Here is a 26,239-nt window from a genome sequence, read left to right as displayed (position 1 = left end):
TGATCAAATACAAGGAGTCCTGCCCTGACAAAACGTGGCTGCTGTCTAAAATCATGGATCCATCCACCATTTTTGCAATGTGACCTTTTAGTGGAACCAACGTGCTGCATGCTGCAACTGAGAGCAAGTTTCTTTTGATGAAAATGAAACATAATTTAAATGAATGGGAGATTTTAAACTGCAACTATGTTGAAATCTAGGCCTTCTCACTACAAAGTTATCAAATGAAAATAGCATAACAGAGTAGAAAAGCAGAAACAATCTCCCAATCCACTCCAGGTTGTGCTGTGCCAGGAGGGTACCTGGGCAAGGTTGCCCACCACAGGAAATCGCGCTCCCTTGCAGTCAGTGGTAACAAGCAATAGGCCAAGTGTCAAACTGGCTGGAGAGCATGTGGCTTGGGTAAATCAATCTGGCTTGGAGACATTTGTGTGAAGAATGCAGCAGTAAAAGTCAATATGTTCTTCACTAGAAAAAAATATCCTTGGATCAGATAAAACAGCTGCTTTGAGTTATTTTAGAAAATCACTTTTCAAGATTTAGCTTTTAAAAATGAAATATGAATTACTTTTAACGCTTCAAGACACATTTAGACCCAGCTATACAGCTGCTTGAGTGAATCACTTCCACAACACTGAAGTGAAAAAACCTAAACGAAATGCTTGGTTATATTCATTACCTATATAGACTGCTCAAAAGTTCCAGAAGGAAACTATTAATCAGGAGTTCAAAAAGTGATTGAGAATCTGTTAGTTATAATACTCCCCAGCTTCTGTCAGCTGAGCCCCTTTATTATTTACTAAAATGCAATCATCCCAAAATATTCACTATTCTTTTCTATCTATTGGGTAAATTTGGATCAAGTCCATGTTATTGTCTGATAGCAACAGTTTTCAGTAATGTTTGTGCAAGCACAGTAAAACAACTTGCAATTATATAGCGCCTTTAACGAAGTGAAATGTCCCACGGCATTTCTCAGAAGCAACATAAAACAAATGCGACTGAACGACAGAGATATTGGAACAAATGACCAAAAGCTTGGTCAAAGAGATAGGTTTTAAGGAGCATCTTAAAGGAGGGAGGTGGAGATGCAGAGAGGTCAAGGGAAGGAATTTCAGAGGTTATGGCCAAGGCAGCTGAAGTGAAGAAAATCAGGAATCTGCAAGAGACCAGCAGTGGAGGAGAGCAGATATCTCAGAGGGCTGGAGAAGGTTACAGCGATAGGGAGGGTCAAGGCTATGAAGTGATTTGAAAACACGGATGAGGATCTTAAAGTCAAGGTGTAATTGTTGAGGCACTTGGCACGTCATAACATTCAAGGCTATGGGCCAAGTGCTGGCAAATGGGATTAGGTAGACAGGTCAGGTGTCTTTAATGCATTGGTGCAGACTTGATGGGCTGAAGGGCCTCTTCTGCGCTGTATTATTCTGTGATTGTGAAATATCTTTTCTCTTCATTTGCTGCACAAGCTGTCAGTAAAATGAATTTGGCAAGTCAATTAATTTTCTAGTGCGGTGTAAGCCACAGCACATAATTGCCCTTAGGCTGTTAGTGAAATCATAAGTAGGAGGTAGAAATGTCATATTGGTAGAGTAGAACCTGCCCTTTCAAGGTTGGGGTTAAAACAGCAATAGTGCTGGATTTTTCGTTAAAACCCAGCTGGTTCACTAATGTCCCTTTGGAAAGGAAATCTGACATCCTTACCCAGTCTGGCCCATATGTGACTCCTGACACACAGCAATGTGGTAGGCGCTTAACTACCTTCTCAAGTAGCTTAGCAAAGTAGTCATTTGTATCAAAATGCTATACGGATCAACAAGCTTCAGCACCAACTACACATAATCTAGGCTGGTACTTCAATACAGTACTGATCGAGTGCTGCACTGTCGGAGGTGCTGTCTATCAGATCCGATGTCAAACAGAAGCCCCGTCTGCCCTCTCAAGTGAACGTAAAAGATTCCACAGCGTGATTTGACGAGCTGGGGAGTTCTCCCAGTGTTCTGACCAATATTCATCCTTCAACCAGCAACACCAAAACAGATTATCTGGTCATTATCACATTGCTTTTTGTGGGAGCTTGCTGTGTGCAAATTGACTTTCGTGTTTCCTACATTACAACAGTGACAACAGTTACACTTCGAAAGCACTTCATTGGCTGCAAAGTGCTTTGGGATGTCCTGATGTCATGAAAGATGCTATATAAATGTAATGTTGGAATTTCATAGTTCGATTTAAATGTTAAAGCAAACAATTTTGGTTCCCCATTCACCTTCTTGAATGAAAATAATGAATAGTGCATGCTAAACAATCACAACTTGACAAGAGTGATCAGAGAAGTCAAAAATACTGAACATTTTAGATAAAGAATGCAGATGCTTTAGAAAATAAATGGTTTTGGGACTGCTAAATAAAAGACATTCATTCAGCAAAACAGAACTTCCATTTTTTTTTTTATTAGTGATCCTTCAAACAAGCCACAATCAAAATGTATAATTTGTTAACTTAAAATGACATATTTCTGATGATATGACATAGGGATGTGAGGTGCCTTTGTAATCCTCAGCTCCACGATTTCTCGCCCAGAGGCACAACACTAATATAAACTAGAAACTAGCCAAGTGGAGAACACAGCATGGTTTATTCATTTATTATCTGGCAACTAGTTCAGTTTCTACATACACAGAGGAAACTCTGAAATAGCATGCAGCAATCAAATAGACAATTATTAACAACTTTAAAAACATTAGTTTTAAGTATGTTTTTTTTTGTTTTTTTCTCTCATTTTCTTTAGAGCTCTACATATGTTTGCAATAGACATCAAAGACTTTTGCCTACCAATCAATTCAGTCATGTTATGTGGGTATGAGTACAGTATCACACCAAATGTGTAAATGACACCCCCACTTCCCCCCACTAACCTTTTTACCCACCCCACCATACCCTGAATGCATAATACTGAAGAACCTGAATAATTTAACACACCCGGTTCAGGAAATGACAGTGCACACACAAAAATGATTAAAATCAAATGTGTATGATGTGGGGGAATATTAATTATGAGGAATACACTCCATCTTGAAACTTTACTTAATAAATCAAAGAAGTTTAGCAGGGAAGGGAAGGCAAGAGAAAGAGAGAGACACTCAGAATCCAGATATTGCTGAAGTACATCATCCTGTCTAACCCCTTCTGCTCCTCTCTCCCCACCCCCAACAGATATCTTTATGGTCTTTAACCAGAAATAGAAGGAAGCCAACAACTCAAAACTGTTGCCACTGTTCTTTTTTTTTCTGCTTTATCACACATACCAATGTCAAACAGCCAATGAAAGAATTGATTGGTGAAGTCTAAATATACACCGAAGGCTCTTCAAAATCAGTAACTTACTAGCAGCAAATGTTAACATGTCTAAAAAAACCCCAACTTAAGTAAATAAGAGCACCTGCAAAATATGCTTAGTCTGCACTGCAACAATACAACTGGATTACAAAATGCATAGAAATTTGCATTTTTTTGGCATGGCAGCAACACTTCATTTTGACAGAATACCATTTAGAATTTAGATGTTTTAGAAAAAACAAATTAATGATTAGTTTTCATTAGAAAAGAGAAATCACAGATGTCAAGGTGAAGCTCAAAACTAAAATATATGTGCTTTGTAAATAAAAACTCAACTTCTTAATCATAAGTTCCAAGTTCATAATTTTATAATGTGCACCTTGTGAAATGAATGCGCAGAGTGTGCACATCTTGGATTTGGTGCATAATATAATAATTGCATTAGGAGAATTGTGAATAACTTGATGTTAATCACAGTACAATAACTTGGTTAAACAGAAACACAAAAGATCAAAAGAACAGTAGAATCGGTTATGGACAACCTACCAACGCCCCTTCCCAGCTCAGGATGGCAAAGAAACAATCTTTTCAATACAAAAGCTACCAGTCCAAAGGCAGCCTAGTAAAATTTACAGTGCCCAAAACAAATGGTTCTCCACCATTTATAACAATGGAGCTTTGGACTTTAATTCATCAATAAAACAAAGGTTTCCTGGTTCCAGGCCTAGCTAGCTGCAACTAACAATGCACCTTGTAAGGAGGTGGAGAGTACACTATGGGTGTTAAAGGAGGGGAAACTAATACCCAACTCCCTCCCTAAGCCTCTCTGCCTCCCTCTCTCCTTCTTTAAGACAGCCCCTAAAACTTAACTCTTTAACCAAGTTTTTGGCCACCTGTCCTAATATCTCATATAGCTCGGTGTCAAATTTTAATTGATAATCGCTCCTGTGAAGCACCTTGGGATGTTTTACTACCCCAATGGTGCTATATAAATACAAGCTGCTGTTCTTGCAATGCATAAAGAGAAGGATGCAACACAAAGTGACAACTATTTGGAGCACTGGAAAATAAACTTTGTAAAGTCCTAGTGTACAGCACAGAAGGAAGCCATTAACCCATTGAGTCCATGCTGGCTCTCTGTAGAACAATCCAATCAATCCACTATGCCCACTGGATCCCCGTACCCCTGAACGTTTATTTCCCTCAAGGGCCCATCCAATTTCCTTTTGAAATCATTAGTCACCTCCAATTCCACCACCTCATAGGCAGGAGGTTCCCGGTCATTGCCACTTGCAACGTAAAAAGTTCTTCCTCACAGATATATTATACTGTGCAGTAATTAGGTCAATCAACCAAAAATCTTTCCCAGTGCTTAAAATCACTTCATCATCCTTTTCTGGTCAATTTCCTTCTTTTCACTCCTGAAGTTGTTACTTCCCTGCTCGGGTGCAGTTGCCCCAGACTGCAGTTAACCTCCATGTGACCATTATTAATGAGCTGTCATGAGTGTCAAACTCTCTGAGAGGAGAGCTGAGTACGAAGTGGTAAGCTAGCTAACAATCAAGAATGGACACCCTGACCAATTCCATCACCCTGCCCTCCCTTTAACAAAGGAATGCTGTTAGTCAACTGTAGTGCCATTAAACCTAAAATTTCAAAACTAAGATAGATATTTGTTAGTCAAGGGTACTGAGGTTTACAGAACCAATGTGGGTAGATGGAGTTAAGATACCAATCAGCCATGATCTAACTGAACAGGCTTGAGGGGCTGAATAGCCTACTCCAGTTTCTACAGGATCAGGTAACAGCATTGGCCAGGAATAAACTTGGATCTTTCTAGTATGTTTTGCCTGCTAACTAAGTCAACTCACTGAGCCACTTACAAGCTTAAAATGAGTTATAGAGTAATGCAACATCCACAGCTTTAGCTTTAATCATCAGGAATCAACGCCACAGCAGAATACCTGCAGCCCTATCTTGACCATTCCCTCCGAAAACATAGTTGGCTGCAGGGGCCTGAAACCTAGGGAAACTTAATTATCCAGCAACAAGTTTTTATTTTAAGGGTGAGCAAAGCTGGACAGCCATTGTTCTTTACTTGACAATTTTCCCTTTTATTCAGTGGAAAGTTTGCGGGTGGAAAAAAGTCTTTTAAAAAATAGTACTGCTTTGGGCTGTCTGCAGGGGAAAGTAAGTATTCCAGTCCGAAACTACATATTGTGGCAGGAGGAAAACCAAACAAATAGCTCAACAGTGTAATACCCATTAAAAGAGAAAGATTAAAAAATACAAAAAAAAGTCTATAAAGGTCAGTTTGAAAAGGCTATACCTAAACACTGTATTTTAATAAAAATTGGACAAAAAAACACAAAACTACACTAAATAATAATTTCTGTCAACTACAACTACACTTCAGGCAGTGATTTTAATGATTCACAGTATTCTAAAGAATTTCCAAACTAAATTGAAATCTAGAGCCAGACAGAACTCCCATCAGATTGACTTCAAGGCTCAAACCAAAACATGAGGTTATTTTAACCCTTTGAGCACGGAAGAAACCTTCTGACCTTTCAAAACACAGGTACTTATGTACAACACATGAGCAAATATACTGCACAATCAGAAGGAAGTACATTACAATTATGTACACATTTCTTAATTCATAATACTCATGATTTTATTAAAATTCTGGTGCATTAATGCTCAACTGGTTAAATTAACCAAACGCACTAATTTCTATATATTAGCATTTGATTAAAAAAGTAGTACCCAACAGTCCTCTTGCTAATACATCTTTGCATATTGTTAAAGCAATAAACTGTGTTTGGATACTAAGCAAATAGCTCAGTTTAACAAACCCAGATTTTATTTTATTTTTTTTAAAGTAAAATTTTTAACCACTCTATTGGAGGACTGTGCACTTGTAGGCACATTATTTAGATATAAATCTTTCCTTCCAACAATTTTAGAACGGTTCATTATTTTAACCGCAAACAAGCTGGCAATTGGGCCCAAATTTTTTTTTTTTTAAAACTCACTCGTGGCTCCAGAATGCACAACAGGAAGTAACACAGTGTCCTGCACAGAATTCTACTTCATTTGGGTTTTGTGGAATACACAGTTAAGACAGACGGGCTATACAGAGCTGCGACCCTTCCTTGGTGTGAACCCAGCATCAACTATTGAATTTCACACCAAGCTTAGCTTATGCACTTTTCTAAAATTGCGTTCCAACAAATATCAGTACTTGTGTACGAGCAGCCATATACAAATATTCTAATTACAAAATGTCATCTGAAAAATCTAAAATAAATATAACATATAAAATTTGCAACATCAATAATAGCTTTTAAAATACAAAATCAAACTGCCAGTAGAATTTCACGAGCAATGTTTAGATGTACAGAATCTAATGAGATACACCATGAATGGACAAGAAACTGTGCATTTGTAACACAATGAGTTAACCAGGACACTGAATTTCTTCCTTAGTATCAAGACAACATGCTCGGTAACCAAAAGATGTAAGGTTAAAGGTTTTAGTTATGAAGTACTGTACTCCTATCATATGTCCAGAATGTTGAGATACCAGCCTGATACAATTCAGGGTTTACCCAGGTTAACTATTTTGTCCTATAACACACCCTGATCAGTGTTTCCCATTCAAAGTAATCGGAGTGCATCACTGGTCTGCTCAGCCTGCCGCAACATGAATCATACTGGCCCTTGATAGCAGATCCTCAAACTCCAAATATATTTTAATATTGATACGGCATAAAATTATTTGAAAAATAAAGCCTAAATTTGATATTTTTCTCACTAATTTTTTCTAACTGTTAGGGAAATTAGAAAGACAAATCCTAGGAAAATCTCAGAGCCAGCTAATCATTCTCCATTGAAAAAAAAGCTCGGCAAAGAAGGCAAGCTGGTTACAACATACCGAATTCACTCGCAGACGAGACCCTCAGGGCAGCAAGAGAGTAAATGCCATTATCTGCAGTGAAGGATGCAAAGTGGTGAGTATATGGGGGCGGGGGCGGTACAAAAGCAGTGATACTGAGTGGAGAAATGGCTTAAAACATCACACAATACTGGGTGAAACAATTAATACTGCAGCTGCAAAAAAGGCTTCCGCACTTTGGGATTCATCACAGGTTTGTTCAAAAACATTATTTCCCATCTCACCTACTTAGAAATTTGTGAATAAAGAATAAAAAAGCTGTGCAACTGAATAATTTCTGTAACTCTACTTGAATGCTTAGCAAATAAACATTTGAGAGTCCTTTTACAGAAACTGAATAAAGACTGCACATTTTGAAAAGCCGTATGAAAAAATGGTAGTTCTGAAGAGTTACAAGGAGAAATTTAGCAATAAGATCAGTACTTTTTTTTTAAAAAAACAATTTCCAGATTATGGCATTTCAAAAAACGACATTTTGATTAAAGATATCCATAGACTTGCTTGAAAAAAAAGCTTCTTAGACTGAAATCTTTGTACATTTTTAAAAAGACGAGAATACTTCATAGAATCAATCATTAACCTGCACATTTGATCACTGGAATTTTAATGTGCCTGCTCTTGAGACATAATTCAGGCCAATAAACCTTTCACACATTGCATTTAAAAACTATAACTATCAGTGACTGAGGAATAATTAGACTGTATAAAAGTGTGGGAGAACATGAAGAATAATTTTAAAAAAAAAATCCCAAAGCACATTTCTGTCAGGCTGTATCTGATGAAGAGTCAAAAGAACCGGAGATGATAAAGTTCCCGGTATTGGTAAGACCGGACATCGACTGGGCAGCTTGCTGGCTCAGATTATTACATATTAGCACCAGCTGATTGCTTTGGGCCTCAGATAGGGAACTGCAGCTCTGGTAAACACTAAAGTTGGTCTTCCTCCCAGGAATATTCCCCTTTTCACACATGGTTTTAACCATTTTTGAGAGCTTATTCTTCCCGAGGGATTGGCTATTGTACCAGTAAAGTGCAGCTAGGTTGCAGACTGGCTTGATGGATAGATAGAAGGGGGCATCTTCATAACGCATAGCTGGAGGGCGTCTTTGAGCGTACTCCTTGTAGTCCTGCACTGGGCATGTCTGCGGAGAATGTGGTGTGGCGTAAATTCTGCACTCAGTTCCTGCTCTCCGGCTCTTTCCTTGTGCATCAGAGCTGTCTATAATTTCCCACTCCAGGTACTCCAAGCCTGTCTCGGTTACGTGTAACCTGATATCCCCCCATTTTAGCGTAGAACTGTGGAACCCAGCACAGTGCCCAAACGCTTTAGTGTTGTTTAACCACACCAGGTTGAGCAGCCCCTCGGGGTTATACCGGCTCAGCAAGCCTCGTTTGCGCAGGATGAGCTCATCGGCAAAGGTGAGTTTCATTGACTTGTGAGGCTTGTTCCCTTTCCCTTTGCCTCTCAGCTCAAGCTGCTTCTGTTTCAGTGCTTCTTGGGAGCGCCTGAATTCCTTATCCCTTGTTATACTGAACCCATATTTGTATTCCTTTAAGTACCTTTCAAGTCCGCACTGATAGTTGGCCAAACTGTTGGGCTCGTAGTCTGAACCATCTTTCTGCCTGGCATCCACAAAAAATGAAGCTAGGTAGGCATCAAGTTCTGTGCATGGTATGATTTGGATTTCCCGGTTTTCGTGTGGATATTTGGAAAGGAGGAACTCTTTGAAGTTTCTCAGTGCAGTCAAGGTGCTTCGGACAGTTTTCTCATTCTGTTGACCCTCGCAGCCTCTTTCTTCATTTTCTAAAAGCGGAACAGGGAGGAGAAAAAGAAAATATATAAGCTGCACATAAAGCCATTCAAAACTAAATTTCAATTTCGCAAAGGTCATTGGAAAACGATATTACATACCTGTCTCAGGTTTCAAAAGCCAACTTCAATTTCATAAATGATGTAAAAGATTAGGGCAAAAAAAAAACAAAACAGGGTCCTCATGTCAATGCTGCACTCTTGGTGCACGGGAGTTAGTGAGAGAGATTAGAGAGCAAACAGTGTCTCAGACAAACACACCAAGCCAGCACCTCGCAATATTACACTGCTGCAATCGCCCAATGCACTACCCCTGCAAATGGGTGCTGAATGCAATGCAACAGTAGACAGGATTTTGAAATACAGATACAATAAAATAACTTATGAACTACCTACATTATTAAGACCTAGTTAGCAAATGGGCAAGTGTAATGAAATACGTGGCCATAAGAGAAAAATAAATCCTTTGTGGCTTAAGCAAACCAACTGAGGAAATCGGGAATTGAAGAACTGATAGACCACACCAAGCATGATTTTCATCTTTATCCTTTTCGCCAATTCACTAAATCGTCAATGATGGCGCTAATATTTCATAACGAGTTGAATGGTGGAATGTACTCTGCAGTATAGTTAGTTATATTGTTCCAACTTGTGTTGTATCCAGAGCAAGCATTTTGAACAACACAACACTTGGATGAAATATTGATAGTTACAGATTGGTCACTGGTGATGGGAGCTGTTTCAGAGGTGAATTAGTAACAGCCCATAATGCACATCAATATTAAAACATATTTAGCTTGTGCTTTTCCCCTCCCCCAAATTAGCACCAATAGGCTAAATAAACCTCATGCGCCTGGTTTGCCATACAGACTATTTCTACAGACTTTAACAGATTAGAAATGCCACTTTCTCATGCGCTTGTGGTTATGCACACATTGCACAATCATACCAATGCAAAGGAAATGAACTTGTGAAATGTAATTTTATGAAGAATATAGACCAAACATATTGCAAATGATGTATGACTATCTTTACTGAATTACATATATAGGCACAGTGTTGCAACAGATAAGATGCTAAATGCCAGAAAGAACACCTCAATTTGCCTGGTCAGTCTGTGCAAAATCTTTCAGCCATGCAATTGGTAGTATCTGACATGTGGAAAAACATCTAAACCGCTCCTACACAATAATTTCACCTCTTGTTTCCTGACTGACAGAGGGGCAAGAAGGGCACTGGTACTGAGTTTACATGACTTATTTGCTTTGCCCGAGGTGGCATGAGAGACATAAATGAGCAATAATACATTGTGATGATTTATGAACTGAGCCAGAGGAGTGTCTGGTCTGAAAAGCAACACTTTTTTTACATTCATGGGATGTGGGCGTCGCTGGCTAAGCCAGCATTTATTACCCATCCCTAATTGCCCTTGAAAAGGTGGTGGTGAGCTGCGTTCTTGAACCGCTGCAGTCCATGTGAGTGCTGTTAGGGAGTTCCAGGATTTTGACCCAGCGACAGTGAAGGCACGAAGATATATTGAGAAACAGTGGTTAGACATTGGTTGGGCGGGTGTAGGCAATAGAGAGGGAAAGCAAGAGGACAGAGCACTATAAAAAGATTGGTGAAGAGGTGAAAGAAGCAAGAATTATTTTTAAATTGTAGCAGGCATAGCAGTAGGTCCAGACAGATGGTTGCACTATTGAGTCATAAAGCTGCCTGGTCTTGAATCCATGTTAAAACTTGCATTAAATTTAACCAGTTCTCAGGTAGTCTGCAATGTGATAAAAAGAAAGTATTTCTTGTTCCTATGGCATACTGTGGTGCTGCTTTCCGATCATGGTACAAAGAAGATCAAAACCAGGCTAACCTGCAGAAAGTGAAGGAGCCAAGCTATTCAATTCAAAGTAGCTTGTAGCTTTTCTATTCGACTGGCAACTTATTTTAAATTTGCATATATTGGGGGTATGGTAGCATAGTGGTCAAGTTATTGGACTCATAATCCTGAGGCCTGGACTAATGACATGAGTTCAAATCCCACCACAACAGCTGGGGGATTTAAATTCAATTAAATGAACAAATCTGGAATTTTAAAAAATTAGCATCAGTAATGGTGACCATGAAATTACTAGACTGTCTTAAAAACCCATCTGGTTCACTAATGTCCTTCCCTAGCCTGGTCTATGCGACTCAAGACCACAACAATGTGATTGACTCCTAACTGTCCTTTGAAATGGTCCAGCAAACCACTCAGTTGTATAAAGATGGGCAATAAATGCTGGCCTTGCCAGCAATGCCCACATCCCGTGAATAATATTTTGAAAAATTCAATTCTTTTGCCTCTTGTGAAATATTGAGAAGTATTTCTCAGGTTGTATTGCTTAAATTGGGTGGCCTGTCTGAAGCCATTAGCGCGCGCGCGAGAGAGAGAGAGAGAGAGAGAGAGCGCGCGCGAGAGAAAGGGAGTAATATGCTGGTGAAGTTTTGTGCCCTCTTAGCAACAACATACTATCCAAGGGTCCTATGTTTTGTCCAATTTACTTGCAGTGTAGTGTGGTAGACACAACATTTCTAACCTCCATGAGGGTATAATTAAGCCTGTAACCAGTGCAATCTACACTGTCACTGCTTCTGTTCATTCATTGAATTACTGGTTAATAAAACTTTTTGGCACTTAATTGCCTATGCCACAGTCTTGAGAAGTATTTATTCGCCCTATAACGACCAAGGTGGGAGGAGCGCACTGTCTTTTCTAGTCCCACTTCTCCGCAGGTCACAATATATATTTTTTAAATGTTTACCCAGTTACCGATTCGGTCAATCATATACTCTTTATCATGGAACAAAATACACCAACCAGTTTTCTTTAATAACCAAAATTATCAGAACAGGACTTATCCAGTAATGAAGCAAAGTGTTAATACACAGACTGAAATATGAAAGTTCCTTTTTTAAAATTCCCCACACACACTCTGAACAAATACAGAAATTTTCTCTGCAGAGGTCTGTTACCAAAAATAGACAAAAAAAAATACTATGGCCAAATACTTGATAATTCTTGAAGAAAAAAAGATATGGAAGGAAGTCAGTTGTCCGTTTTGGTCTAGCTTCCGGATATACGGAGACGAGTCACTGGGATCTTTTCTGAAGCAGTTCTTTTCAGACAGCATTAAGAATTAATCTGGCAGGTTTTTCCAGCTTCTCAGGGGAGATGCAGCACCAGGGATTTTTAAGCTCTCCCACACGGTATCTTTGCAGGGTTTCTCCAAAACGGTAGAGAAAGAGGTGGGCTGGGTGGTTTTTCCTTGGCAAGTTGATCTCCAACTGTCTTCAAAACAGTTCACACCCCAAACAGAAAGCCAACCTCCTAACCACCACAAACCTTGACATGTGGCTTCTCTGTAAACATCCTGCCCAGGTCACCAAGTTTTCTGTTGCTTATTGAGCTTAAAGCACATGATTTCCAGCACAGGTTGTTTTCAAACAACATCTCACGTGTCCTTTCAGTAAACTTGGTTAAAAAAAATACATCCATAGAATCTTTTCCGTTTTAACACAATTTCTTAAAAAAATACAATATAAAAAAATGGAAGCACTTTTGTAAAACCTCCATCCTTGGAGGAATGAAACACCATTTCTAATTTCTAATGGTGTTTCATTACAAAGAGAAAAAAAAACAGATGAAGAAAAACACATGTACACATTCAATCTCATTCACTCTTTATTGTGGCTAATACAGTTCGGCTTTGTACCATCTTTGCACTCAGATAACTCAAAGCAAAGTTAGATTCTAGACAAAGCATCCGCAATTACATTATTTTTCACTGCAATGTGGATAATCTTTAAATGATAAGGTTGCAATAGTAAACTCCATCGGAATAGTCTGGTATTCTGGTTTTTAAATTTTTCCACAAAGGCTAGGGGGTTATGATCAGTATATATCAGTATTTCTCTGTAGTTGTGGCGGACATAGACTTCAAAATGCTTAAGAGCTGGTAACAAGCCCAGGATTTCTTTTTCCACTGTTGAATATCTTTTTTGGTGTTGGTTTAGCTTTTCAGAAAAGTATCCCACTGGCCTTTCTATGCCTGATTCATCGTCCTGTAACAGGACTGCACCAACACCTAGGTCACGAGCATTAATTGCTACCTTGAAGGGCTTAGTGAAATTTGGAGCAGCCAATACTGATTAATTAATCAAAGGATGCTTGGCACTCCCCTTACCACACTAACTTGGTTTCCTTTTTTTGTAACATATCTGTCAGTGGAGCAGCTATAGTACTAAAATTTGGTACAAGCTCGTGGTAGAAACGACACTTTCCCAAACATTATGATTTCTCACTTAGTCCTAGGGGTAGGGAACTCTACCAATGCTTGTACTTTTGCTGTCCTTGGCAACACTTGGCCTTGCCCTACTATATGCCCGAGGTAAGTTACTCTCGCTTTTGCAAAATTCACTTTTGGCAAGGTTGATCACTAAATCAGCCAATTGTAATTTTCTAAACAGAACTTGTAGCTGTTCCAAGTGGTCCTTCCAGTATCACTATATACCAGCACATCATCAAGTTTAACCACACAGCTACGAACACTGGCTACCACTTGGTTCATTAGTCTCTAATAAGTTGCGGGGGCATTTTTTAGACCGAAAGACATCACTTGGCATTGGAAAAGACCATCTGGTGTGACAAAGGCCAATATTTCTTCAGCTCAGGGTGTTAAAGGAACCTGTCAGTATCCCTTTAACAAATCTATTTTTGTAAGAAACATGGCACTGCCCATTCTGTCAAAACAGTGTTCCAAACGACAAATTGGGTAGGAGTCTGCCTTTGTTACTGCATGAACTTTTCTGTAGTTTATGCAGAATCAAGTTGAACCATCAGGTTTAGGCTCTAACACCACTGGGGAACTCCAGCTGCTTTGACTGGGTTCAATTAGGTGGTTTTGCAGCAAGTATTGGATTTCTGCTTTCACCGAGGCCTGTTTCTTGGGACTTAAGCAATAAGGATGCTGTTCTACAAGAAAGGATTCCCCTACATCTACATCTTATGAGGCTAAGGTTATACATCCTGGCTTGTCGCTAGAGTCTCCTTTAAATGCTGAGAGTAGCCTTGTTAGGTCTTCTCGTTGTTCTGCATCTAAATATGAAAGCATAGTGTCCAATCTCCCTAACAATTCATTATTAGCTATCCGGATGGTAGGAGGTTCAATTAGAGAATGGTCTCGGTCTTCTTCTTCACTGTCCCCAATACCTGACATACCTGTGCTGGCTTATTCTCTTGCCGGCAGCGATATTGTTTCAACATATTGATATGATAGAGCCGATTCTTTTTCCAACAATCTGGAGTGTCAACCAAATAATTTACCAATTCTTTTGACCTCTTTATATGGATCACTGAACCATGCTTTCAGTTGTTCACCCTGTAAAGGCAGTAATACGAATATCTCATCCCCTGGTTGAAATGTTTGGGTCTTGGCATGCTTGTATGTCCATTTCTTCATGGTTGTTTAGGAAGCTTTAAGGTGTTCCTGAGTCACTTCGCAGGCTCTTGTGAGCCACTCTCGAAACATGGATACGTAATCTAGCACAGAAAATTCATCTGTCTATTCTAAAAACTTTTCTTGGATTAGTTTTACAGGATCTCTTATCTCATGTCCATAAACTAATTCAAAAGGACTAAAACCGGTAGACTCATTAGGTGAATCCCTTCATCCTAATCATGGGGATATTCATGACAATGTGCCCTGAAAATCGTTTTTAGGGTTTGATGGTACCATTCTAAAGCTCCTTGTGTCAATGGGTGGTATGCTGAAGACCTGAACTGTGTTACACCCAAATTATTCATAACTTCCTGGAAAATTTTAGACATAAAATCGGAACCTTGATCCGGCTGAATCTTAACTGTTAATCCATATCTAATGAAGAACTGGGATAACCTCTCTACTACTACCAAAGCAGAAACTGTTCTCTAGGGAAAGGCCTCTGGAAGCCTAGTAGCTATATCCATAATAGTGAGTATATACTGGTGTCTCGCTTTTATTTTCGGTAAAGGTCTTACACAGCTTACCAACACCCTACTAAATGGTTCCCCAAAAACTGGTATGGGAATTAGAGGTGCCGGTTTTATGGCAGGTTGTGGCTTCCCCACAATCTGGCATATATTACAAAACTGCACCACGTCCTTGGAAACACCTGGCCAGAAACAATGTCAAGCTATATGTGATTGGGTCTTCCGGAACCCCACATGTGTCGCCAGAGGAATTTCATGGGCTATCTTCAATATTTCCTGGCAATACTAGGGTGGTACCACCATCTGATGAACAATCGGCCATTCTTCGTCCGCAGGTCTGTGAGGAGGTCTCCACTTTATCAGAATCCCAATTTTAAAATGGTAGCCTTCTGGAACTCCCTTTGCCTCAGCTTCAGTTAGAGCCAATTGTGCCAATTCGTTTAACTCTGGATCGGCTTGCTGAGCCTTCATCAGAGAAGACTTAGTTAACATTTCCTTCGGATTATCCAAATCCCCAAAGAAAGTTTCAGATTTTCGGCTATCTGTCCGTGGTGTTAATCTGACCTCTGACAACTGAACTTGTTTCGCCATTGCTCAGGTCACAACACATGAAGGAAAATTTCTTGGAACCTTTTCTTGCAACTGCTCTGTCTCTTTGACTTCACTTGTTCTTTCTGTGACTACTGGAGAAGATGCTAGCTTTGCTCCGGCCAAATCATTCCCCAGGAGTAGGCCAACTCCGTTTACAGGCAACCCATGAACACCTCCTACAGTTACCGTTCCAGAGATTAGGTCACACTCTAGGTGCGCCCGATATAAAGGTATACTCTCTGCCGATACCATTCACTAAAACCTTGGCATTCAGTGCACACTCTGGTGGAAAAGTCATGCCTTTCCCCAGCAAGAGTTTGGGTGGCTCCTGTATCCCTCAATCTAATAACCTGCCTATTTGAGGGATAAGGAGTTACTTTTCCTTTTGACAAGAATTCCCAATAACTTTCAGGTATCTTTTTCACGTCCCCCACATTGACAGTGGTTTTTGTACTTGGCATTAAAAGTGCAGTCAGAGCTACAGCCTGATCTGTTGTACTCTCAGTCAGAGCTCCTTTCTCTGCATTGGCCTTGTGTACCCCAATAAGGCCCATGGGTTTACCACGCAACTTCCAACATTCTGCACGAAGGTGGCTCACTTTGTGGCAATGGCTACACAGAGGCTTGCGCACCTCACTTCCACCCTCAGCACCTTCTTTTCTGGCCTGAGCAGCGGATCCCGGGATGTTCCCAGCTGTCCCTTCTTGTCCCCAACTTCTTGTCTTCCTTTCATCCTCCCACCTTCTATCCCTCTCGGGTTTGTGGGGTGGTGGACAAAGGGTTTAGGCTTAACAAGCTCATAATCATCAGCGATTTCTGCTGCCTGTCTGGCTGTTGAAACCTTCTGGTTCTCTACAATGGGTTCTTACTAACGGAGGGGGTGAATTTTTAAATTCTTCCAGGAGAATTGTTTCCTAGGTTCTCATACATGGCCTCTACCTTTCGTGCCCGCATCCAAAGAACAAAGAACAGTACAGCACAGGAACAGGCCATTCCGTCCTCCAAGCCTGCGCCGATCTTGATGCATGCCTAAACTAAAACCTTCTGCACTTCCGGGGACCATATCCCTCTATCCCCGTCCTATTCATGTATTTGTCAAGATGCCTCTTAAACGTCGCTATCGTACCTGCTTCCACCACCTCCCCCGGCAGCAAGTTCCAGGCACTCACCACCCTCTGTGTAAAGAACTTGCCTCGCACATCACCTCTAAACTTTGCCCCTCTCGCCTTAAACCTATGTCCCCTAGTAACTGGCTCTTCCACCCTGGGAAAAAGCTTCTGACTATCCACTCTGTCCATGCCGCTCATAACTTTGTAAACTTCTATCATGTCTCCCCTCCACCTCCGTCGTTCCAGTGAAAACAATCAGTGTTTATCCAACCTCTCCTCATAGCTAATGCCCTCCAGACCAGGCAACATCCTGGTAAACCTCTTCTGTACCCTCTCCAAAGCCTCCACGTCCTTCTGGTAGCGTGGCGACCAGAATTGCACGCAATATTCTAAGTGTGGCCTACCTAAAGTTCTGTACAGCTGCAGCATGACTTGCCAATTTTTATACTCTATGCCCCGACCGATGAAGGCAAGCATGCCGTATGCCTTCTTGACTACCTCATCCACCTGCGTTGCCACTTTTAGTGACCTGTACGCCCAGATCTCTCTGCCAGTCAATACTGCTAAGGGTTCTGCCATTTACTGTATACTTCCCACCTGCATTCGACCTTCCAAAATGCATTACCTCACATTTGTCCGGATTAAACTCCATCTGCCATTTCTCCGCCCAAGTCTCCAACCGATCTATATCCTGCTGTATCCTCTGACAATCCTCATCAATATCCACAACTCCACCAACCTTTGTTGGTCCAACGATCAAAATTAATTTGCTTTACCCTCTCAGATTCTATATAAGTCTGCCCAGGCTGTCTCCGGAGGTTCTGAGATTTCTGCCTGTACGCTTCAGGGACCAACTCATAAGCAACGAGAATAGCCGTTTTTGCCATCTCAATCTGCAGAAGCCCCCTCAGAAAGCATGGCATAAATTTCATAAGCTCTGCCCATCAACCTGCTTTGCATAAGCAGTGTCCAGCTTTCCTTCGGCCATTTCATCTGTCTGGCTACCTTTTCAAAATAAATGAAAAATGCCTCTTTGTCCCTTTTCTCAAACTTCAGGAGGGCTTGTATAAATTTAAACAGCTCTCCACTGGGTCGTGGGCTGGAGTCAGATCTTTCGTCACCAGAATTTTCCTTGGAGCCAAGACCACTCTTTTGACTTAGTTCCAGCTTTTCAAGTGCGAATTCTCTTTCTTCTCTTTCTCTTTGAACTGCTCTCTCTTTTGCCCTTTCCTCTCCGTCAAGTTCATGTTGTTTCATTATCAATTCTCTTTCCTGTTCAAGCTTCAGTTTTTCTATTTCCAATTCCAACTGAATCGTAGCTAATGCAACTGCACTACCACCTGGTTCACATTTTTCTTCTTCCAATTTCAAATGGTGTACTATTACCTCAATTATATCTGCTTCCTTAGCTCCTGGTTTTAACTCTAATACCAACCTTTCTGCCAATTCCTTCAGTCTAACCTTGGTTAAGATTCTCAGATCACTCAGGGATCAATCCTCCTTCCCCAGAAAGGTTGTAACAACTGACAAAGACATTCCGGCAGTGTAAACTTTACCTTAATGCACAAGAAACCTGTTTTTTTAACTTTTCCTCTTTTCAATGATTATTTCCCCACTTACAATGTACGTCGTCTGCTTTTGGGTTATCTCACACAGAGCCCCCAATTATATGTTACGACCAAGGTGAAAGGAGTGCCCTACCTTTTCTAGTCCCAGTTCTCCACAGGTCACAACATATATTTTTGAAAATGTTTACTCAGTTACCGATTCAGTCAATCGTATACCCTATTCTTTATCCCAGAATAAAAAACACCAACTAGGTTTCTTTAATAAACAACAAAATTATCAGTTTATCAAACACGACTTATCCAATAACGAAGCAAAGCATTATCACAGATTGAAATATGTAAGTTCCCTTATTAAATTCCCCACACACACAGAAAAAAAGACAGAAATTCTCTGTGAGGTCTGTTTCAAAAAAATGACAAAACAGAGAATACTTTGGCCAACTACTTGCTAGTGCTTGAAGAAAAAAAAGAGAAGATAGGAAAGGAAGTCAGTTGTCCCTTTTGGTCTGGCATCCAGATATACAGAGACAAATCACTGGGATCTTTTCCAAAGCAGTTCTTCTCATGCAGCATTGAGAATTAATCTGGCAGGTTTTTCCAGCTTCTCAGTAGATGCGCAGCACCAGGGATTTTAGCTCTCCCACACTGAATCTTTGCAGGTTTTCTTCAAACAGGTAGAGAAAGAGGTGAGCTGGGTGGTTTCTTTTTCCTTGGCAGGCAAAATACCAACTGTCTTCACACAGTTCACACCCCAAACAGAAAGTCAACCTCCTGATCTCCATAAACCTTGACATGTGGCTTCTCTGTAAACATGTTCCCCAGGTCACCAAGGTTTCTCTTGTTTATTGAGCTTAAAGCACATGATTTCCAGCACAGGTTGTTTTCAAACAACATCTCAAGTGTCCTTTCAATGTATTTGGTGAAAAAACAACTTCTTTGGAATCTTTTCAGTTTTAACACAAGTCCTCAAAAAATTACAATATTAAAAAAAGGAAGCACTTTCATCACATACCACTTTCTGAAAGTGAGAAAGTACATGCAAAGACACATGATTTAACCAATAAGCCAAAATGCAGTGAGAAGCATTTTCTGTTCACTGTGAGATCCTGAACTCGAAAAACATTTCTGGAGTATAACCCAAGAACATAATAGGGAAACACCTGGGAAAATAGTGTGCCCCAGGTAGGAGTGGGAGTGGGAGAAGCAGAAATCCCATTATAAGTAAGTTGCTATCATTTTTGGAAAATCTGTGGAATGGACCATTAGTCTGTACCCTTCAGACTACATATAGGAAAATGGACTTTGTGGGAATGCAGTGGGAAGAAATTCATTAGACAATTACTGATGGGAGAGGCCACTGGCCCATCTTAGTTTATCATCCAGAAATGCTCTATAGCCTTCTGGGGCAGCATCCAATTGGTTCTTAAATGATTCCAGGGATTTTCTGCCTCCACTACTTCATTCAGGAGTCCATTCCACATAGTGGGAGCTACTGCTTGTGGAACTATTACTAAGTTTGTGCCTCAAAGAGACGAAAGAAGGGAATTGAAGGGAAAAATAGCCAAACAATTACAATGCATAAAAAAAGTTCCGAAACATGGAAACTGGTTCTGCAATTCATATAGAGCTGACATGAATGGTCTGGCTAAACCGGACAGATCAAGTCCCTTTGAACTAAAAGCAATGAAAGTAATGCAGAAACTGAGTATAGTTAGTTCTCCCTGGCACATAGGCAACATGGTGTAAGGCCTGTTCAGCTGCTGTCTCCTCAGTGCTTCACCATTCCCTCCTCTAGCATGACCCCAGGAACAGATGCCCTGTACTGCTGTAACCAACATCAATACGCCTGAGGCTATGCAATATTAGTCACATCCCATGGTTACCCCAGAGTCATGGTGCCTAAACACAGACAGGCCTATGCACATTTATTTGGGAAAATGCTTTTGCATTTACTCTAGGGGCGGCAAATTAATGGAAATATTTCATTTCAGACCAGCCAAACAGGGAGAAGCCATGCATGACTGTGACCAATCAACATGCAAATACCACACACAATTTCACAAACTAACTGTTATCTGTCCATTCATCTGTTTTTCAAGTAAATGGAGATCAAAGGGACCGGATTTGTCGAGTTAGACTGGACAGCAGATGAGTCAGCCATAAGCAGCTTACAATGTTGTGCAATTTAAAGACAGCAATTCATTGCCTGGTTGCCCTTATTCAATGTCTCCCAGGGCACTAGATTGTTTCCCAATCTTGCATATGGGACATCTTTCTTTAGCAGTTTTGCTTGTGCTGTTTATGACAGTTATATAATTACAAGGAAAAATTGGAACACATAAAAACAATATATTTACAGTAAACTGTACAACAGCATCTTTGCTTGAAAAATAGTTTCTAAATAATCATCGAGTTTACATGCTTCACCGGTGTCTGCATTAACTACGTGTGTGTAATGTTTAATCTGCAGGCTGGTGTATAAATGGTCCCTGGTAGCAGCGGCACACTTAAGGCTGCAATAATGCCACATTTCATCATCATAAACATGCAACAGCGGTTCTGGAACAAGTGAATATTTTCTTCTTTTCACATCAATTCCAAAAGCACTGGTTTCTCTTCTATCATATAACACCATGAGCTATTTAAAAACTGCATAACATTAAATTTCACAACTGTTAATTTGTTTTTTCTTTAAAAGAGAAATTGAATTTAATCCAGTAGCTGAGCATCAGCAGTAACAATGTTAAAACTGGCTGAAAGGAATTCAGAGAGATTGTAATATTCCAAATAAATCAGTAAAAATTCCCAGTAAGAAAAGTGTGTCACAGCAGCATCAGTGAGATAAACGGGGCAGTGTGTCAAAGAATTAGAATGTTGTTAACTCATTATGCAACAGCATTTTTTAAAGCTTAGTTTACACCACACACTAGGGAACAGACTTAAAGGATATTTGGAATGGAGAGGGTTAAATGTTTTAATTTAATTAAGTGGCTAAAAGACCAAGAAAGACACAGTAATGCAGTTTATAAACAAATTTAAATAAATGTGCTTCAAAAATGACAGTTTAAATTGAAAATGTTATTTGGGATCAATAGTATATGGAGAAATAAACTATTTAGGATGTGGGCCTCACAACCCCCTTGTGACTGAGGTGCTGGTGGGTTATGAGGATTGACTTGAGTTGCTTATTTATTTTTCCTTAAACCACTGATTCGCCACCATGCATCTTCTATTTACAATGCATTTCTAAATCAAATCTACAACCTGTCAGAGCGCCAAGATTACTCTTTTCAGTGCTCATGTTGTGCTGATTAAAACAATAAATCACACAAGGAAGCCTTCATTACGTTCGCAGACCACAAGCACACACAATAGAAAACACAGGGTCTAGCACACACAGAAAAGCAACAAAAACACACACAGGAATTAAATAGCAAATTGCATCACAGAGAGGAAATGTTTTCCTGCAACATTGGCCAATCTTTATAATCAGCATATCTTACAGTAAACTATTTAGGTTTCTGGAGATATTTACAGCATAGAAACAGGCCAGTCAGTGCCACAAGCTGAAGGGTCGCAAACCTGAAACATTAACTCTGTTTCTTTCTCCACAGATGCTGCCAGACCGGAGTATTTCCAGCACTTTCTGTTCTCCTTTCATCCTACTTCATCTAGCTCCAATAACATATCCTTACATTCCTTTCTTCCTCATATGCTACCGAGCAGCCCACTCCTGCTCCGAGTTCGTATGTGCGCTTTGAACATGCCGATGGTATTTGCATCAACTTCACCATGTGGAAGTGGGTTTCACATTCTCACCACTCCGAGTGAAGAAATTTCTCCTGAATTCCCCATTGGATTCATTAGTAACTATTTTATATTTATGGTCCCGAGTTTTCATCTCCCCACAAGTGGAAACATGGACCCTATTTAACCCCTTCTCTATCAAATCAACCCTCAGACTTCTCTTTTCTAGAGAAAAGAGCCCCAGGAATTTTTAACCCATAACACCTGTAAGAACAATTAAAGTACAAATAAAACCGAATACGCAAAATGTAAAAACCATTGGACTGCAGACTTTATATCAGGACACATCATAATTTGTCTTTTTTTTAAGAAAATGAGAGCGAAATTCCCTCTTTCTAGATTGCTATGCCCCCATGCTTACTCATGCGGTTTTCTCTGAATTGTCCACCAAACTTTGACCTGTTCACCCACATGCCAGATCTGTTCCAGACTAGCAACTAGAACTTGCACTGGAATACTCAGTAAGGGAATGAATAATCTTAGTTTTTAGTTTAGAGATACAGCACTGAAACAGGCCCTTCGGCCCACCGAGTCTGTGCCGACCATCAACCACCCATTTATACTAATCCTACACTGATTCCATATTCCTACCACATCCCCACCTGTCCCTATATTTCCCTATCACCTACCTATACTAGGGGCAATTTATAATGGCCAATTTACCTGCCAACCTGCAAGTCTTTTGGCTTGTGGGAGGAAACCGGAGCACCCGGAGAAAACCCACGCAGACACAGGGAGAACCTGCAAACTCCACACAGGCAGTACCCAGAATCGAACCTGGGTCGCTGGAGCTGTGAGGCTGCAGTGCTAACCACTGTGCCACTGTGCCGACCACAGTGACAGGGGTGAGATTAATATCTCAGTGAAGGGAGATTACAGGCTCAAGCATGTACCGTATCAGCCTATGGCAACATGTACGGTTGCTCGAACACAATGTCCAACTGAGATACTTCACCCCTCCTCTCCTGAAGATGTGGACTTTGGCAAGGATGCAGTTTAATGGGCCCTGGTAGTTCTTGGGAGCCTTGTCCGATGGGGTATTCTTCATATACAGGCTCTTTTTACATCGGCCAACCTTTAGTACAGATTTCAGAACACCATCAATAATGAACCATCTCCCAGCATGCACACGGTTAATCCAGGTCTTTTATCCCAGGAAGAACCTCAGGCCCACTAAAATCAACCATGTTTAGGATTGCACTTCTGGGAAGAGATAGCCAGATTTTAGTAGTCTGAACATGGGGAGATGACTCCAGGATACTACTCTCCCAGAATCCAAATTAAAAGGACGCTAGGATAAAAATGTTTGCGTTATTCAGCGATATCACAGCCTTGATTTCATCCAGTATCATGCACACCCTTTCCTGAAAGGGCCAATGGATATCAAACACCCAACTTTCCAACCCCCTTCCCATTTAGCTCGGGAACACCTAACCCAATTGAAGCCCCCTGCTGCCACCCTGAGATAAATCCCCTAACACAACAAGACTGATATAGAACTGTGAACCTTCCTGGTGCATTGCATGTATCCCCTCTTCACTTGTTTTAATTAGCTGTGTCAGACTTTTTGAACAAATTCACTTGTTTCAGTAAAAAGTAAAACAATATTCTCTACCAACAGTCGTGCTAGGGGGTCAAATACTCTGTTTATAGGTAAAGGTCAGATCTGAGATGACATCAGACTTTTGTTTGAATAAATTGCCCAAATGATGACTTCTATGTCAGAACTGGCGTGAATCGAACCTCCCACCAGCAGGATGTCTCAAATTGCTTTCCATGTAGATGGACTGGCAGCTGATTCATCACCACAACCTCCCATTCCCGCCACTCGTTTCTTCAGCACCTTCATTCACTGACTGCACCCCACAAGAAATAAAATGACTGGTATGCACATATATACAGGCTCTCACCCCTAAAATGGTAACAAGTGGCTGATAATTACTGGAGCTTCCCAGCAATACAGAATCAGGGTTGCTAAACTTAACCACCCACATGGTTTGATTATTAACTATGACTGAAATTTTCAAACTCAAGACAAACAAAGAAAAAAATCATGAGTCACTGTTGGTGCCATCACAAATATTGTTGTTTCAATAGTATTCAAGGATCATAGTAGTGACTGTCCTTGGGTAAATATCAATGAACTTCTTCCACACACATTTCCTGTAACCCCACTCAGAAAACAGAACTTAAACATCATAAATACAAAGAAAGATTTTCAGTAATAATAACAAAATACTAGAAATATTCAGCAGGTCTGGCACCATCTGTGGAGAGAGAAACAGAATTAATGTTTCAGGTCTGTGACCTTTCAACAGAACTGGCAAAAGTTAGAAATGTAATAGGTTTTGAGCAAGTCAAAGGTCGGGGCGGGGGGTTGGGGCAGAAGGCCTGTGATAGGGCAGAAGACATTAAATGACAAAGATGTCACGGAACAACGGGAAAGAGAGTGGTAATAGTTGCAGCAAAAGACAAAGCATTTGTCCAGAGAGTGTGTCCGAGGCCAAACCATCTTCAGCTGCTTCATCAATGACCTTCCCTCCACCAGAAGATCAGAAGTGGGGATGTTCGCTGATGATTGCACAATCTTCAGCACCATTCACAACTCCTCAGATACTGAAGCAGCCCATGTCCAGATGCAGCAAGACCTGGACAACACCCAGGCTTGGTCTGATAAGTGGCAAGTAACATTCAGACCACACAAGTGCCAAGCAATGACTATCTCAAAGAACAGAGAATCTAACCATCTCCCCATTGACATTCAATGCATTACTGTAACTGAATCCCCCCACTATCAACATCCAGGGGGTTACCATTATCTAGAAACTGAACTGGACCAGCTACACAAATATTGTGGCGAAAAAAGCAGTCAGAGGCTGGGAATTCTGCAGCGAGTAGCTCACCTCCTGACTCCCCCGTGTCTATTCACCATCTACAACGCACAAGTCAGGAGTGTGATGGAATACTCTCCACTTGCCTGGATGGGTGCAGCTCCAACAACTCTAAGAAGCTCAACACCATCCAGGACAAAGCAGCCCGCTTGATTGGCACCCTGTCCACAAACATTCACTCCCTCCACCACCAACACACAATGGCAGCAATGTGCACCATCTACAAGATGTACTGCAGCAACTCACCAAGGCTCCTTTGACAGCACCTTCCAAACCCATGACCTGGATCACCTAGAATGACAACACTCCCACCAGCACCACCTGCAAGTTCCCCTCCAAGCCGCACACAATCCTGACTTGGAACTATATCGCTGTTCCTTCACTGGCGCTGGGTCAAAATCCTGGAACTCCCTTCCTAACAGCACTGTGGGTGTACCTACACCCCAAGGACTGCAGCGGTTAAGAAGGCAGTTCACCACCACCTTCTCCAGGGCAATTAGGGATGGGCATATATGCTTGCCTAGCCAGCAACACCCACATCCCATGAAGGAATAATGAAAAAGTGTTAATGGCAGAATAACGACAGCGATGTCTGAAAGCACAGCATGAAAAACAAGTTTAAGACCATATCATCGTCTGAAATTGTTGAACTCAATATTGAGTCCAGATGGCTGTAAAGCGCCTAATCGGAAGATATAGAGCTGTTCCTCAAGCTTGCGTTGAGCTTCACTGGAAGACTGCAGCAGGCAGAGGACAGAAATATGGGCATGAGAACAAGGTGGTGACTTAAAATGGCAAGCATTGTCCTGGAGTCAACATTGAGTTCAACAATTTCAGACCATGACCCAGTCTTAAACTTGTTTTTCATGTTTTTGCTTTCAGACTTGGCTGTTTGGACAAATACTGTGTCTTTTATTACAACTATTACCACTCTCTTTGTCTTTTGTTAGGGAGGCACAGTGGCGCAGTGGTTAGCACCACAGCCTCACAGCTCCAGTGACCCGGGTTCAATTCCGGGTACTGCCTGTGTGGAGTTTGCAAGTTCTCCCTGTGTCTGCGTGGGTTTCCTCCAGGTGCTCCGGTTTCCTCCCACATGCCAAAGACTTGCAGGTTGATAGGTAAATTGGCCATTAGCAATTGCCCCTAGTATAGGTAGGTG

At 40.9% G+C, this 26,239-nt stretch overlaps 1 protein-coding gene across 1 annotated transcript in view; it reads right to left on the bottom strand.

Moving 5' to 3' along the window:
- LOC137368849 (uncharacterized protein KIAA1958) overlaps window positions 1-26,239 on the bottom strand; it is a 114,942-nt gene that overhangs the window by 20,098 nt on the left and 68,605 nt on the right. The window contains exons 3-5 of the mRNA XM_068029056.1: window positions 8,071-9,104; window positions 7,529-7,682; window positions 7,280-7,411 (exon numbers count right to left, since the gene is read on the bottom strand). Coding sequence (XP_067885157.1) covers window positions 7,280-7,411; window positions 7,529-7,682; window positions 8,071-9,104 — 1,320 coding nt within the window. The remainder of the gene's footprint in view (window positions 1-7,279; window positions 7,412-7,528; window positions 7,683-8,070; window positions 9,105-26,239) is intronic.

This window comes from Heterodontus francisci, chromosome 4 (genome assembly GCF_036365525.1).
Source record: "Heterodontus francisci isolate sHetFra1 chromosome 4, sHetFra1.hap1, whole genome shotgun sequence".
Taxonomy (NCBI): Eukaryota; Metazoa; Chordata; class Chondrichthyes; order Heterodontiformes; family Heterodontidae; genus Heterodontus; species Heterodontus francisci.
The sequence above is the reverse complement of the archived record's forward strand: the minus strand, read 5'-3'. Positions and strand labels throughout refer to the sequence as shown.